The sequence below is a fragment of the Aythya fuligula genome, chromosome 8, assembly GCF_009819795.1.
Source record: "Aythya fuligula isolate bAytFul2 chromosome 8, bAytFul2.pri, whole genome shotgun sequence".
Taxonomy (NCBI): domain Eukaryota; kingdom Metazoa; phylum Chordata; class Aves; order Anseriformes; family Anatidae; genus Aythya; species Aythya fuligula.
The window spans coordinates 11,156,711-11,174,224 of record NC_045566.1 but is presented as its reverse complement, the minus strand read 5'-3'; the positions used below and the strand labels follow the sequence as shown (position 1 = coordinate 11,174,224).

Sequence of the window (17,514 nt, the reverse complement as noted above, 5' to 3'; positions counted from 1 at the left end):
GTCTAGGGTTTACAATATTGCCAGGACCAGATGCAGAAGTAGCAGTGAGAATGTACATCTATTTTCTGAAAGATCTTTTTCTCCGGTGTCTGGGCTCAGAAGCAATATTAGTTGTGGGATGCAAGTCAAAGCAGTGAGATTAAAGGAGGCCTTCAAAGGAAGAGACCTGAGGTCACCTGGTGCACGGGAGATAATTCCAGATGCAGAGGAGAGCAGCTTGAAGGGCGTGAGGTTGTCAGGGCAAAAGAAACAGTCTTAAGAGCATGAGCTGATTGTTTGCTGATGGACTTTATTCTGCTGAAGCAATACTGATTCTGTATCATGTTTAGCTGATTACCAAAACCTACCAACATCACTTGGTTCATAGCTATTTTCCTTCTCACGCTGTCTTTCTGCCCCAGGGGAGGGAAGCCTACAGCTTTGTTTGAGGTGGCTGTTCAGAGCTGTCAGAGCACCGCTGGCCTTCTCAGGGTTAATTGGGCTTCAGCTAGCGCCCCGTCACCTTGCTTTGAGCGTGGGGACATCCTGCTGGGGGGGAGCACCTCGCTGCTGAAAGAGAGGGAGCTGAACCACTTGGAGAGACTTTTTTTCATATTTTCAATTTCAAAAGAGAATGACAGCTACTCAGATTTATAAAATTTTAAAACACTCCAATTTAAAGGGCTTTAAATATTGTATGTAGACAACTTTTCCATAGACAGAGCAGCTGTGGAAAGAGGAAATGGAGAAGATTGTTCCCGCTAAGGGCCAGAGGTGCTGGATTTGCTTTGGAGGGACAGACAGCAGTCTTGCGTAGGGAAATCTGGCTTTCCTACCAGATGGTAAATTATCGTAGAGCACTAAACAGTTGCAAAAAGATCAAGTCTATAAAGCATCTGGTAAAGTAACTGCCAATTGATCAGCTTTGCATGATGCACGTTGTATGTATCTCATGGGCTTGAGAGGAAAGTTATAAATCTGTCAAGCTGGAGATGGGAGTGAACTTGATGTTGTTTGCTGAAAGCTGACAGAAATCAAGAGACCTATTCTTCAGCTGAGGTTTTTGTGTTCCCAAGAGTCGCTCCTGAATGAGGGCTGTGGAGGTGCCATTCACAGGACTTCTGAGCAATCTGCACTTGAGATACACCATTAGATCAGGCACTTTTGTTGTTAATGGAAGTGAATGAAAGAGGAGAAGCGCTCTGAAAGCTATTCATCCCCAATCTGGTCTGATACATACCTAAGATGTTTCCAGCACCACCTGTAAAACTCGTTCTCTGCCCTAACTTGAGAGAGGGTGGCACATATCCTGAGTTTTGACACAGTAATTTCAACCCTCCGTGTTTTTTTCCTCAAGAAGAGTAACCTCCGAAAATTCTGGCTGCTGTTGGGTATTCCCAGATGTAATGCTGCTCAAAGAGTGCTTCGGCGGGTTTGCTTCTCCAAACTGTACAAATTAGCACCGTACATAGAGAATTTAGAGAGATAATCTTCACTCTTAGTCCAGGCACTTCTCCCCATTCCCCCGTGTGCCATATCTGGAGAGCTGGCTGACACTGGGCAAACTGCTTGGGGACTGAATCGAATTTCCTGTTGGAAATAGAGCTGATGCAGTTACAGAGACACAGCTATCTCTCTCTGCAGCCTAAGACGTATTAATGGTGCTTTTAGTAATTCTTTGGCAAGGGACAAAGGAGAATATGGAGGCTGGAGACGAACAGAGAACCCAGTGTGGCTGATCCGAAGAGCCTCTTCTTCGGTATGCGGAGTCTTGCTGCTGAGCTCCCTTGGATTTATTTTCTTCATTGAGATAATAAAAGCAGGATAAGATGATCAGTATTCTCCCTGCATCTAGGTTAGAACTAGGTTATTTTGTGAAGTATTTTCAGATGTCTTGGCTGTAGAAGACATTGCATAAATAAAGATTTCTTTGTATTGTGTGATATTATAACGTGTGAAAAGATTTACTGTGCAAATACAGTAACAGAATGGAGAAGAATCATGATCTGCTGTTTGTTAGTATGGTGCAATGTAAATATTTGCCTAGGTAGATTCTCTTGAGATTTCGTGTGGATTTCCCTGCTAACTGTCATTGCTGGCTTTCTTTGAATGCTATGCTTCTGTCAGAAGTAAACATGTTCATAATGTGTGATACTTGCCTCCATCAAAAGTTCTGCAGTTCTCAGGGAAAAAAAAAAATTCATCCTCTTCTAAAAACAAAAAACAAGGCAAATATATGAATATCTTTGTTAAAGCAATCTTAAATATATTTCTAAAATCTCAGCCAATGCTAAGAGAGTGGCGGGTCATGTTTTGTACAGTTTGTGCACACATGGACATTTGCTTGAAATACATTTCAAGGTGAAATATATTTCAGTGTGAGATTTGTCACTATTAGTGCTCTATTGGTAACTTCTGATAATATTTGCAGCTTAGCAAAGGAGAAACTCACTGACTTTTGAATGACTCTTGAGCTTGCGTTGAGATAACAACACTGAGTGAGCCACTGTTCCTGTTAAACATTGTCACTGAGTGAATGGGGCTTGCTGGCTCCTTTAAAATCTGTCTTAACTGGCAAACCTTGGATTCTTATCCTCGAGGTAAATAGAGTACATTCTCATGAAAAGATAAAGGACACAGATACCCAGAAATTGCATTCTTCTTAAATACTTGTCTTTCTGGTTGGGTTTCATGGAATGTCCTGTGTTTCTATATCCAGGCAGATGTACAAGTTGAGCCAATTGCAAAGACTTATTGGCTTTGTTTTGGAGAAGGGGTATTCAGTCCTTTTTAAGTCAGTCCTCTCTCTTCTGGGGAGGACAAAGCTTAGCTCTTTGCTTTGGGTAAACCTCTTCAAAGGCATATTTCTCAATTGCTTACTCCTGGCATCCCCAGTAGCCCTGTGAACTGAGGGATGACTCAGTTCAGCTCCTGTTTCTCCTGTTTGGACCCATCTGAGATGCAGATAAAGCTGCTTCTACAAAAGGATGCTCTGGTACACCAGCCTAGCTGAATGGGCTCAGTTATGTTTAACGTAGTTGGCTGCAAACCACCCTACGTATGTAGTCAAGCAGTTCTCTCTTGGGCAGATGAATGAGCTTAAGATGCTGTTTCTTGTAACATGCAACTTCCAAAATGTGTGTACAAACATGGCTAAGAACAACTAAAGGATTTTTAATAGGCCATAATAGAGCCTGGACCTGAAGACAAATTTGAAGCTGGTGATGCTTTTATGGCTCGTGACCCTTAAACAACTTATGGACTGTGGGGTACTATCGTCTTGCTATGCTGCTTAAGCAGGAAAGATAGTTAAATTTCACTTAATATCTCTATTTGTGTATTTACTGTGACCTTACAATTTAGTTTGGAATATCAGCAGTTAATCTGTGCATCGTATTTGATCACTTAGCTTTTCTTCCTCTCTTGTTTTGCAGGAGAAAGTCTGTGTCTGTAACACTGGATGTACTGACCGCTTGCCTCAGACTGAAGAGGACTTGCTCTACTTTGGAATATGGTGCCTAACTTCTGCGTCTCAGTACTCACAGTGCCAGCAGTCATCCTGTGCTGCTTGATGCTGCCTTTAGCGGGAGCTGACAGTAAGTAACACTCATTATTGAACAGCCTGAATGCATTGCAAATTCTTTCAACAAATACGGAGTCTACTGGGTGTGTACTGGAAACACTAAGGAACGCTAAGGAACTGTACTGGAAACACTAAGGACTAAGGAACAACCCTCCTAGTCTCTTATTTTCCAATATGTGCAATGCAGGTAGGTTGTGTGTGAAAGGGCACAAGTAGAACTAAAAGGCTGACAACAGTTATTCAAGTGCTGGATGAGCTTTTGTAGTAGCTGCAAGTTAAAAACCTGATAATTTGATTTCTAATATGTACAGATGAGTAAAGAAAACTGGGAGGTGAAGGAAGAGAGAAGTATCAGTGTTGCAGTAATCCCCATTACTTTATTTTGTTCTTTTACCAGCTCTCTTAATTGGTGTGTTACTGAGACATCTCTCCTAAGGGTCGGTGGGTCACTGAGAGGTGCTGGGAAAGGACACAGATTTTTAGCTTCTGGTGTAGCTCTCCTACACCTGTATTTTGGTAGAATTGGAGTCAAATGTCTCTTGTGGTGATGCTTTATGTTGCTGTGCCTGTGCCTGGTACTCTGAGAGTCTTAACAGAGCTGCTCTCTCAGGCTTGGATTTGCTCTGTCCAGAGCAAGGAGAAAGCTGTGCATAAAAGGCTGCTGTGGACAGACAAGAGGAGGAACCTGGCTAATGGTGGACAACTGAAAATACCTCAATAGGATTTGCCCATCCTGATGGACTGCTCATCATGAGCTGCTGTGGTGCTTTGGTTAATTCTGCCCATGCATGCACGTTGTTGAGTGCTTCTGTGCATTAACATATAATGGTTTGGGAGGATTCATTTTTTTTTTCGGAGTGCCAAATGTTCACACATTCATTGCAGGCTCTGTGGCAGCTGTGAATACTCAGTGCCTTTGAAAGCATCCAGGGCCCATGGGATGCTTCAGTTGGAGCCGGGAGGTGACCATGATGAGCCTCCTGAGCTGCCACCAACCATCTGCTTCTCCCTCTGGCTTTTCTTTGTCACCAGGCTTATAATTAAGATGTGATTTCATGAAAGTTGAAGAAGGTCTCCATGCCAGTAGGAGCATGGCTGAATGTGAAAAAAGCAGTGGACTGGGGTTCTTCAATGTCCTTGACTAAAAGAGAAGGAGTAAATCTAGAGAAGGTGGAGAGGAGATTGAAGATTGATGTAAAGAGATGCAAATTCACTATTTTTGCCACCACCAGGAGCCATTTGCACAGGCAGCAGATTACTGTGTAATCTGTGGAAGTCTGAGATGCCTAATTAAACTGGGGGCAGCAGCTGTCTCCTCCTTCAGCTTTCTCCCCTGGCTGCTGATGCTGCTGGAAGACATTTATTCAGATTATTTTATGTCTACACATTGTAGCCCATTTTGGAGTCTGGCACAGAAAATTATGTGTTTAATGTTCTGGAGTGTGAAAAAATTCTCCAAGGTTCATAATCTTTATCCTGGCCCCTGCAAAGAACAAAAGCATCATTCCGTCTGCTATGCACAAGCTGGTGGAGTTTGAGGTGTCCTAGGACGGTTCTTGGCCTAAGGATAATCTGCAGCAGAATGGTTTGCCAATTTTGTGGAATACTTTCAATGTGCTTAAATTGAAGAAAATTGGCTCTGTTTCACAGGCCCAGATCCAAATATTGGTGTCTCAGATGTGCAACACTTCTGTCTCGAGAAGCAAACATATCAGTGAGTCTGCTTTTTTCTCTAGTGCAGACCGGCTCTGAATTACTTTTACCTAATCTGCAAGGCAAATCCGGAGGACAGTGACCTTTTAACCGCCGCAGTCACTGCAGGTTAACTGAGGGTTTCCTGGATGGCAAGTCTTGCTCTGTGTATTTTGGCAATTAATAGCTTCTCTTGCCCCACTGACTCTTGCCACCGACTCTCTGTGTCTGGCAGTGTGTGAAGCACCTGCTTTGCATCTCTGTAAGGGGGGGGAAAGAAAAACCATCCCCAAACCCTGCTTGTTTCATGTCCTGCCATCAGTGATGGAGGTGGGCAAAATATGGTAGTGAACATGGCACTGGGGAGAAATGAAGGGTGAGGGGAAATTGTGGTAAAATCCTGCACACTGGAGCTTACTGCAAAAGCTAGAAAGAGAGGTTAAGAAAGAAGCACCCCCATATGCACCCTCTTTATTTCTGTTGTCCCCACAGCATCTCGTTGGCCCCAGTCAAAGACAGCTCACTTGTCTGGGTAGATCCCTGATGTGATATGGTTGCTCTTGGGATTTCACTGTGATTCTGCCTCTTCCCCATTGCTAGGAAGCAGCAGAAGGATGGCTGGGCTCCCGATCTGCAAAGCACTCCTACATTTCTCCTATTAAGAGTAATCCGATAATGGGAGCAGGGTTATCTCTGTGTCTGCATTCCTGGGGTCGATCTGCAACATCCCTTTTGTAGGGCTGGTGAGGGTTGAGGGCAGGCAGCCGCCTCTGAGAGCAGTGTGCCGTGCTGCTCGGGTGCTTCCAGGCAGAACCTGGGCTTCCCTACCTTCCCAGCCTGTGCTTTGTTGTCGTTGTTGTCACAACACATTTCAGCCTTGCTGCTGGAGCTCCCTGACAATTAGGCAGCTGGCAGATAGCAAGACGTCAACGCCTGAGATAAAACAGATTGAATATGTATTGCGAGCGGAATTAGCGCCGGGTGTGCGCTACAACACCTCTCCTGGAATTGAGTTCACGGGAGCTGTGAGCAGTGTGGGCGCTGAGGAGTCGAGGGGGCACCCGAAGGTTAAACACATGGCACAGTGTCAGGGAAGAGGTGCTCTCTGGGTTCCTCCCCGCGAGCAGGACGGGACTGGTGGTCTTGAGACCTCTCCAGAGAGATGCCCGGAGGAGAAGGTGGGCAGGAAGGGGCACGTGTGCCTGAGCGGTCGATACAGAAGTGCTAATTTGGCAGAAAGCACTTTCAAATCCTCTCCTGCTTTTACAGACTGCAGTAAGAAATTATTAAATTTTCTCTGTGATCTGACTGTGTTTCTGTCAGGGTGACCCTAATTCCATTAGAGCAGCTCAGAGCTGATTCAGGATGACTGTTTTACACTTTCTCCCTCAGCTTGCTTGTGTGTTTTTTTTATGCACTCTGTGCTTCCCTGTCTGTCAGCTTTTGATTGTGCATGGAAAAAATGGCTTTGCAGATCTCATTTAATGTTTAGTTCAATTGTCAGCTAAAAGATGCTCTTTTCAAGCCTTTGGAAATATGTCATTTACTCTAATAAAATAAATAAAGCAGCAACAACAACAAAATCCCCTCTCAAAATGCAGAGAAACTAGAAAAATCAATACTGTCATCAGAAATCATCAGCGATGTGTTCTGTTGTTGGTTTGTTTTCTTAAAATTAGGCTTTGTATTTGATGTACTGGGCAAGGCTTCCATTAGCCCAAGGAAGAGACCAAGCGTCCCATCCAAAGTCTTTCCAACTAAAATCTATCTCGGTGTGTCTTGCACTGAATTTCAAAGGGCTTAAGGAAGAAAACCACTTCAAAAGTGACCTTGTAGAAGGAAAGAACTAAGGCAGCACTTAGGCCAACTAGGTGTGAAGTGAGACGTGGTAAACAAACAATTTGTACCTTCTGATTTCTAAAGATGGAGCAAGCCTGGCTTTTTGTTTGGGAGGATGGCAGGAGCTTGCAGCGGTGAACTGATGTCTGTAAAGACAGGTCCCTGGCCTCTCATCACCTCCTGTGAGCAAGGGCTCTAAATCTAAAGCATCTCAAAGCTGCCCTGCCCTTGGAAGGGATAGTCCCTTTCTATCAGATAGGTGTGTGTGTCATACAGATTCTTTCCATTAACCATGTTTCTTGGAAGATAATTGGGTTGAGGAGACACATTAAAAAAAAAAAAAAAAAAAAAGGGAAGATGAGGTGGTGTTGTTTGTGAAGGCTGAGAAATGGAAGAGTACTGAATGCCCTTCCTAGGCACGTGATCCCAGGTGAGCTTTGTTTTGCCAGGGATTTTGCGCTGCACTGTGTAGTGCTGTCGGGAGGCTTTGGGTGGAAGAGCACTGGAGCTTTTGCTGTTGCTCTCAGCTCCCCTGGTGCCCTGTCTCTGTGCCTGCTATTGCTCTTCTGTGCTCCTGGGAGCCAGACCCAGTGTATCAGGACGTTGATGCCCCAATTCAGCTCTGCCCCCTTTGCCTGGCTGATGGCGCGGTGACAGATCAGCTCCAAGGACAGCTGGCCTGGGCCACCCCCTGGGACAGGCTTGCCATGGTGCTCTGCAGAACAGCCCCTTTGCGGGGCTGGCCGCAGGGTCCCATCCAGAAAGATGGGCCTGACGCTTCTCCATCGCTGCCTTGGATCTGTTTCTGCTTCCTCGTTTTCATTTGCGTGCCCATCCCCAAACACTGCATGTGGTGATTATGTGTAATTGATACGATCAGATCTAGGTATTGCAACACAGGTAAATAATAATCTTCTGCAATTCTGCTTTGACTAGCTTTGACAAATTCCATCAGTGAAAAGAACAGGTGAAAAATTGTTTAGGAAAGCCCCTGTACCTGGGGCATTGGGGTTGCATCATTAAGGGGCAGGCTGAAATATTAACCACAGTTATTGTGCAGCTTTATTGTTGCTGTCCTTGCTCATCATATATATTCTTAGGTATAACTGGATTCCATGCCTTTCCTTAAAATATCTGAATGCTGCCTGCTTGCAACTGAATGTTGCAGACATAAAGATAGGAAGGATGCTGTAAAAGCAAACCCCGTGTTGAGAGCAGACAACAGATCTTTCTGCATTTACAGCCTTGCCCCTTTTTCTTCTGGCACTTGCAGGACTCCTGTGAATTTGTTTGGATAGCTACCTACACCAGGTCACAGCATTGCAATTTGTCTTTTTTCTTTATTCTTTAAGTCAACATCACTCATCAATCAACATCAGCTGCTGGGTCAAAGGTCTGCCTAGCTCCAAATTTCTTATCCAGCAGTGGTCAGTGCAAAGACCTATGGAGGGTGTAAGAACAGCATAAATATTTAGCAATCCCTTCCTGGTGTCACCTTCCAGCCTCTGGAGACTGGTGGCTCCTGAGCCCAGGGAGGTGGTACAGCATCTTTGGGCAGGATCACTGGGTTGTGCTCTCAGGCAGCTCTGAGCACGTTGTCAGTCCCCAGCAGTGTCCTGGGGCTGCTGGTTTGCATGAAGAGCATGTGTGGGCTCTGACTTTTGCCTCTGCATCGCGGCTCCTTGTGTTATCCTCTTACTGCTGCTGTGCTCTGCCAGTCTCGCTTGCCACCCGCAGCACTCAGACGGAACCGAGTGGCCAGAGCTACTCTCCTGCCCTCGCAAGGGAGTTCCCATGTTTAAATGTCTCTGCGAGTTATCCGGCACACTGACAGGTGCTGAGGGGCAGATAGGCTGAATACTTTTTTTTTTTTTTTTTTTTGAGTGTGTGCACTAGAAATGTGCTTATTTGCTATGTGATAAAGAAAAGCAGTAAAACTACCTTCTTACAATTTTATCTCTGATGTGGATTCATAGATTTTAAGGCTAAAAATCAGATTAGTGTAGTATACTCTGACCTACACAGCAGAGGCTGTATAATTTCAGCTAGTAATTTTTGCATCTACTTTTAACAGCTGGGGATGAGCTAGCACGTAGCTTTTAAGAGCCTATCAAATCACAGTTTGAAGACTGAATGGTAGGGATTTACCTATCTCCTATGTGATCCATAAAAATGGCAAGTACTTATTACTTCTACAAATTTGTACTTATTTCAAGCTTGGTTTGTGCATTTTTGGGTTCAGCCACTGGATGTTGTAACCTGTGTCAGCCAGGCTAGAAACTCCTGCTCTTTAATGCTGTTAGAGTGCAGAAATTAGCCAAGCTGAAAGTTTGTCCTTTTCGTTGTAGAAAAATGGGTTGGTCTTGATTTTTTTGTTCAGAGATTATTTTTGCAGTTCTTCATTAATCTTCCAGACTTTTAAATACGTTTTTTTTTTTTTTTTTTTTTAAGTCAAAGGACCAGCACTGAGAAAATAAGCGGATCTCTCTTACCACACAACAACAGCAGTTTTGCCCATTTGCCCATAGTACTGAGCTGTGACCACAGTCCTCTGTGATGGCCTTTGAATCCTTTCCCAAGTTTCCAATTCCCAAGATGCAAACATCTATTTTATTAATGTGACTTGAGTTCTTGCTCCCAGATATCTGCCCTTAACTACATAGAAATGCATTTTGCTGGATCCCAGCTCATCGACTTGCCCAAGTAATTCTGTACAAGTAATCTACCCTTGTTGTTATTTATGGACTACCAATCTTGGTGAAGTTCATTCTTTAGTTTCCAAATCAAGTTGCGAGTTGGTTGCCTTTATTCCCAGATGTTAGTCAGTTGTGACTGCACAGGCTGCTGTGAATATTGTCAGGAGATATTTTAAATATCCTACAGTAGTGATGGTGGCATTCTTTGCAGATGAAAATGGGCGTGGGGAAATAATGATGAAATAATACAGTTTGTCGTGCTGCTGCTTGCTACTGGTAGTACTGACCTCAGGTGGGCAAAAAGCAAGAGGTCTGCTGGAGCTTTCAGTGTTTTAGCTGAGCATTTGTAAAAAGCAATAAAGTAGCAATAGGGATGCTTTTTTTGGTTCTTTGATTATCTGTTCATTATGTTGGTACTTCAGAATGGTGCTGTAATACAAGATGATCAAGCTCATTTTGGTGAACAACTATGAGTGTGAAATTTGCTCAAAATATTATTCAATGTTTTTTGATGGTGAATGCCTTTGTGTTTTATTTTTAAAGCATCTGTTCGTGGATGTTTTTTCTCTGGTAAGATGTCTGTCTTTATGTATCAGTAGCAGAAAAAGCAGTGGTGTACTTTTAATTGAATGCTATATTTAGTCCCTTGTGTGAATCAGTGCTTTGTCTGGGCTGAAGAGAAATCTCATTTATTTTGTTAGTGTGAAAATACCGTAGGGTGCTTGCTGGAAGTCTTAAGTCATAGGCATGTCTCTTGCCTCACGTGCTTCATTGACATATCATTATTGGATTAAGCCAAAGTGCATCTTCTGGATGATTGCTTTACATTTGTGTATGAATTGTAGGTTGCAGTGTGTAGTGGGTTTACGTGGCAAGGTTTTGGTAGCAGGGAGCCATAGGGGTGGTTTCTGTGAGAAAGATCTAGAAGCTGCCCCATGTTTGGGAAGGGCCCCATTGTTTTCCAGATCCGAGCCAATAAGCGATGTTGTTTTGCGCCTCTGTGAGAGCATATTTAAGACAGGGAAAAAACGCTGCGCCACACAGCAGCCGGGAGAGTCAAGGGAGTGGGAGAACAGCCTTGCACCAAGGTCAGTGTAGAAGGAGGGGGAGAGGTGCTCCAGGCGCCGGAGCAGAAGTCCCCTGCGGCCTGTGGTGAGGACCATGGTGAAGCAGGATGTCCCCCTGCAGCCCATGGAGTACCACGGTGGAGCAGGGTTCCACGCTGCAGCCCGTGGAGGAGACCACGGTGGAGCAGGTGGCCCTGCACCGACGGAGGCTGCCGCCTGTGGAAGACCCCTGCCGGAGCAGATTCCGGGCCGGACCTGTAGCCCGTGGAGAGGAGCCCACGCAGGAGCAGGTGACCTGGCAGGAGCTGCTGCCCGTAGGGGAGCCAGGTTGGAGCAGTTTTCTCCTGAGGGATGGACCCCGTGGTACGGACCCATATCTGGAGCAGTTCTGGAAGAGCTGCTGCCTGTGGGAAGCCCACGCCGGATCAGTTCATCAAGGACTGCATCCCGTGGGTGGGACCCCACAGCACAGGGGACGAGAGTGACCGAGAAGGAGCGGCAGAGAAGAAGTGCTGTAGACTGACCATAACCCCCATTCCCCGTTCCCCTGCGCCGCTCGGGGGGAGGAGGTGGAAAAGGGTGGATGGGGGGGGAAGGTGCTTTTGGTTTTTTTTTTCTTTTGTTTTCTCACTTCTCTCGCTTGTTAGTTGTAGGCAATAAATCTTACTATCTCCTTATGCCGAGTCTGTTTTGCCCGTTACAATAATTATTGCGTGATTTTCTCGTCCTTATCTCAATCCTTGAGCCCTTTTCACATATTTTCTCCCCATTCCTCTTTGAGGAGGGGGAGTGAGAGAGCGGCTGTGGTGGAGCTCGGCTGCCCACTCGAGCGGAACCACGACACAGTGCTAGACCTTGCACTGAATGTCAGTTAAGCCATATATATGGCTTAACTTTAATCATATATTTATTTATTTATATATATATGTATATATTTCTCTAAATAATGCCTACATGTGAGGATTTTGCTGGTTCAACTCAAAGGTGAATGATAAAAGCCCTTGCAAGTTAATTGCAACGCAGGGAGGAGGAGACAATGACTCTTGAGCCTCTGTACTTAGGTATCAGAGTGCTGAGCACCTATGTGTTTTCTTTTGGTTTAGTTTTAGACAAATTCACTTCAGCTGTTAGTGTGACTTCTGATAAAGGTTCCTTTGAAAAAAGGGCTCCAGAAAAGGCCAGGAAATACGGGGCAGCTTTATTCACCTAGGTCTCCTGCCCCGAAACGCTCCATCAAAAATAACCATTCTGAGTCTTGGCACCAGCATAAAAGTGCCTGGCAGATAGGATGGTACATTTCCACCAGCTTGTCAAATCCAGCTCGTGGCTCATGAGGGTGTTAGACATGTACATGCTGCCAAGTTGTTGCTTTCAGCGCGGGGCTGTGCACGAGGCACGGAGAGCACTTTGCTGGGTTTTGAACAAGAAATTGAAGTCACCTCTTTTGAGGTGAACGTGAGAGTTGCCATGAGCCAGTTTCAGAAGGGATTTTGATCCTTGCATTTGACAAAAACTAGCTTGGAAGCAAGTAGGCTATCGGTACATTTTACTTGCGTTTAATTTACGTGAGGGAAGATTTGCTGGAAGAAATGAGTGATGAAAAGTGAAAATCTTTTGACATGCTGAAGATAATTAAAATACTGATAAAGTGAAGCTGGCTATGTATTTTAACCTTATTTAGCATCACATAGATAAACTTTCTGTAGTTTCAAAACGCAAGAAAATCTTTACAGAAGTGAACTTCTCTCACTCATTCACCACATCTCATTTACAGGGAATTTAGTAAATGGTGAGGTTATGGTATCAGGGATAGGGAAGTGAGCATCAATGAAATTCAGAGAGGAAAAAAGAGAAAATACTTTTCCTGTTCCCATGTAAAGCTCTGGGATGTCTTGTCCTGGCATAGCGCGATCACTCTTGGCATGCTGACTACAAAGAATTTAGCGGGGCTCTTGGGGGGGGCGATGAGGGTAGTCCAAGACCTGGAAGGGCTCCCTTGGCTCCTGTTGACTGTGAGAGGAGGTAGTGGTCTTGGCTGTTGACTTGTCATTTCTACGTGCTGTGTACAGACTTCCAACATCTGTATGCTCTATCGCACGTGTTTTTTCTGGGGTTATGCAAAGTTCTTCAGTTATAACCTGTTGTTTTCAGCTTTCTATGATTTTCTTTCATGGCTGAAATGTGCCGTGCTTGGTTTTCAGCCGAAGTTGGGGGGCTGTGTTTTATGAGTTGGGCACTTGCTTTATGGATCTTCCTGCAGAAATTGTATTTGGATGCTTTTAAAAACAAGCAGAGCGGAAAAATACTTCTGTACCCTGTAAAACAAGCTGTGATGTTATTCATAGGTCTCAGGTCTAAAATGTCTGTGAAAATGTTTGACGTTACTCCAGATGCGCTTCAAGAGTTGAGGGGAAATGGAACTTGGCTTGTGGAAGGGAGTGACCCTTAAAAAAATATGCTGTTGAATTATATAAAGGGGACTTCGTGCAAATCATTAAATGTATGTGACTAAACCATGCTGTCTGAGCTTGTATGCAACAGAATCGCCTGTATACTTGTTCTGTGGACGAAGCCAGAGCTACTCTCTCCTCAGTGTTTTGAAGACCCAGAAGAGCACAGCAGAGGTGGTCCTCCAGATCCTATAACACGTTGGGGGTAACATAGACAGAGAGAGTTCAAAGAGATACCATGAAATTTGTTTCCCAGTGCATTCCTCCACTTCTTGAAGCAATTCAATAAATACAGTTTTCTTTGTTGCAGTTGTGCTGTGGTTGTACTGTAGGCCACAAGGGTTTGGACTTCCCTTAATTGAGGATGCCTGTAGAACCTCAATTCTGCTGTAGTTCAGACAAATATTTAACATAGTTATCTGCATGCCTTTATTTTTTCTCAAATGTTAAGGTACACCTCTCTTACTGTGGCTGCAGAGTTGAGTGCCTAGGAGCAAACTATGATTTTGAGTTTTTTTTTACATGTTAAGATAGAGTCCCTTGGAATGTGTAGTATTCAGTCAGCATTAGTACAGCTCATCTTTTCCATTAGGCACTCAGCCTTCTGTTGCATATGAAGCTTTTTTTTCCCTGAGTCAAATTTAGCTAAAATTTCTGGCGTTAATGTAGTATGTTGTATGAGAACAGTTTCTTGTGTGATTTTGAGGAATTTAAGAAAATCTGACAAATAAGAGTAATATGGCAGTACTTCACATCGTGTTTTCCAGGTTTATGTCAAATGGCAGAAGAGACTATGTATAATTTTGTGATACAATCATTGCTGGACCGCGTCAAACTCAAGGTTTGTTTAGCCCAGAATTGCCCCGATAGCCTCCCACAGTGGCCAACAAACGGGACATCTTTAAGGGAGGTGTGCAAAGAAAGATCCCATACTCTTGGCTCTTCGCATCCCACCCAAACTAGCTCCCATTTTATATCTAAAATTAGATCTTGTTGTAAGAAGCTGGACTCTTACTGTTGCTTCTCTAAAGCATTATTAATTGCAATAACTTTAAATATTGTTATATCCCCATGGGTAAAGGAATAATATCCAATGTAGATTTGTCAAGGTCAGATCAATCTAATTTCCTTTAATGACAGGATAACAGGCCTTGTGAATGGAGAAGCTGTAGATGTCATTTATCTTTAGTAAAGCTTTCAGTAGTCCCTCATGAGACTTTTTCTCATGAAACATCTGCTCATGGGGTGGGTATTTGGCAGTTTGGTCGCATTCAGCATTTGCAGTAATGATCTCTCTGATAGAATAGAGAACACGCTTATTAAATTTGCAGGCAGCAACAAGCTGGGAAGAGCAGCAAGCATGTTGGAGGACACCATTAGAATTCCAAATGATCTTTACAAATTAGAGAAACTGTCTGAAAGGATGCACGTCAATAAGGAGAAATGTGGATAGATGTTTGAAAATAGGAGTAATCAGCTATATAAATACAGAATGAGACACAACTGCCTAAACAGCTGCTAGACAGCAAAGGTCTCGCAGTGCTAGTGGATCAGAAACCGTACGGGAGTCAACAGAGTCAGGAATGCCGTGCTGCTTTGAGAGGCAACATCAGTGTTTTGTAGCAGTGAGGAGTGCCATCCCAAAGACATATTAGATAGTCTTTCTACTCACCTCCCCTTGGTGAGGTCTCCAATGAAATGACGCCTAATCTTGAGCACCACGCTTCCAGAATGAGTGGGGTAATTGAGGAGAATCCAGCCCAGTGCTAGGAGGAGAAATGCTGGTTTTAAACGAGGAAGTTAGGTCAGGTACTGAGCAAAGCTTGCTAACATAAAGGATTGCTGAGCACTGAATTGAATTTCTAGAAGAATTTGTGGAATCTCATAAATAAACATGCAGAAAGTGTTCCCTCATATAGGCTTTGAATTGCTAATGTTATTTCTTGAATGCTTCTTTGTCTTCATTTATTAACCGGGAAGGTACAGGTTCCCGGTCTGTCTTCTCTGGGTCACCTGATACTCTGGTATTTCTGTCCTGTCCTTTTTCATCCTTCACTCGAGTGACAATCACTCCTTTCCATCTGACTTTGTAACTTTGTGTGAAAGTGTTTTCCAGGCCTCCAGTCCTCCTCAATGCCCTTCTCTGTCCCTCTGGCTCTCCTTGAAAGGAGCTGATGAGAAGAATCTAGGGGTGACCATGATGCTAACAAAATAAGACTTAAAGACGACCTCTGCATGTCATTTCCTCATGAACTCTCAGAGGTTTGCTATCTTTTTGCCCACATCTGGGCTGACGAAAGGCCTTTCAGCTGTTACAGCGAACAGAATTCCAGGGGACAATTGCAAAGGATGCTGTACATCCTGGAAGTCCTTGTGACCAAAATTTCTTTCTGCCTGTTTCTGTGTATGAAAGGGAAAATTGGGTGCTTTGATGTCAACAGTTGTGGAAAGGAAGATGTATGTGTTTTTTAATTCTAATAACTGCACATCCACCCCATGGACTTCCACCTGGTGTGGGGAGTCCCAAGACTCTGTGGGATGGGAGTGCCTCATGTTAGAAGATACGATAGTTAATTTGTCGCGTAGTTCTTTTGGATAAGAAGATATTTGCCCACTGGAGCTTCTTTTTTTTCCCATGTTTCACATAAGAGCCATGTACTTCTTGGAAAGCTTGCTCCAAAAAAACAGATCAGAGGAAATTTATTTCTTTTATTTTTTTTTTTAAATAATTGATTTAAATCAAGATGCAGGCTTTTATAGAACTCCTGAATTCTGGAAACTCTGACCATTATGTTGGGATGTTTTTTCTTGCAGTCAGATTTTGGCTTCAAACAGCAATTATTTTTCACAAGACGAAAATGAAGTCTGTTGCCTGTTATGAATAATAGAGTATGGTAATATTACAGCTATATATGCAAACTCTGCAGACTGGCAGCACAGCTGCTAAGCGTTACGTTTTTAAAATATGTACAATCTTTTGTCAACAGAATTAAAAACAGGGACATTACATGGTTTGTTTCTGCATGAGGGTGTTTTGTAAGGAAATTTAATGATGAACTGTTCTACATTTTGACCTTTAAAAATATTTCTGAGCCTTTGCACCTTCTAGTGAATGGAGGAGATTCTCAAATTAAGACGTGGAATCCTAATGGTGCCTCTGACATTTCCTAGGCCCGGCTGCATACCTGTGCTTGATTAGTTTTGTAATGTTCCTGCTCTGCCAAGCTGGAGCCCCTCACATGCTCTGCAGCTGGGCTTTCTCTAACGTGGTTGCACTGTAAACCTGGTTCCAATTAAAAGGTGATGCAGTTCTGGTAATGGAAAGTTGTTTTATTGTTCCTCTCCCCAATATGCATGCGAGTGGAAGTGTTGTAGGAGAGCATCATCGCTGTTGTTCTGGTAGTTCTTCCTTATCTTCTATCAGTCTTCATATACAAAAAAAAAAAAAAAAAGAGAAATGCAGCATGCCCAGCTGTCTGAGGGCGAATGTGAATCAGCGAGATAAACCTTCAGAGGCTGAAATGGGCCTGACTGCAGATGATCCTTCAGTGCTTTGCTACCATTCTGTAGCTGATATACCGTGTGTTGAACCACAGGCAGCAGGAGGAAATGTTTGGAAATACAGCAAGGAGTGCAGAGCCCATCACATTGGTGCTGGGAAGGAAATGATGCTCACTCAGGCAATCTCCTCCTTCTGCTCTCCTCCTCCTACCCACAGAGCAGGGAAATCAGGGGAAACGACCATGAAAGTGAGAACACAAGAAATAACGAATAAATGCGAAGCACAGAGTACATTTAAGTTTTCTGTCCCTCACAAGGAAAGAGGCATAATGGTCTTTGTTGTCCTGCTGCTCAAGAGAAGCTGCAGACAAACACTCTGCAGGCGCTGCCGAGCAGCTCCTCGGGTGCCCCCGCGCTGTTCTCACCTGCGGGAAGGAACGCCAGTGACAGCAGATCGCCGATTGCGTCTGAGCTGGCAGAGGGTCCCAGAACTGATTTATAGCACTTGTTCAGCTTTCAGCGAGCAGCAAATGCGTTGCTTAATTATTCATGGCAGATGTATTATTGCGGGAAATTAAGACATCAAGGAAACAAGTAAAAACTATTACTGAATGGAGCTATAAACAAGGTAAGGTGGAAGGAGAGGCAGGGGGACAGTGCTGAGCCAGTAGAAGATTGCGCTCAGGAGCGTTTTGTGCTTTCTGAAA

General features: G+C 44.0%; 1 protein-coding gene across 17 annotated transcripts in view; it reads left to right on the top strand.

Moving 5' to 3' along the window:
• PTPRF (protein tyrosine phosphatase receptor type F) overlaps positions 1-17,514 on the top strand; it is a 365,710-nt gene that overhangs the window by 127,226 nt on the left and 220,970 nt on the right. For all 17 annotated transcript variants that reach the window (XM_032192691.1, XM_032192685.1, XM_032192690.1 and 14 more), the window contains exon 3: positions 3,414-3,575. In XM_032192691.1, the coding sequence (XP_032048582.1) occupies positions 3,491-3,575 (85 nt within the window). In that variant the 5' untranslated portion in view covers positions 3,414-3,490. The remainder of the gene's footprint in view (positions 1-3,413; positions 3,576-17,514) is intronic.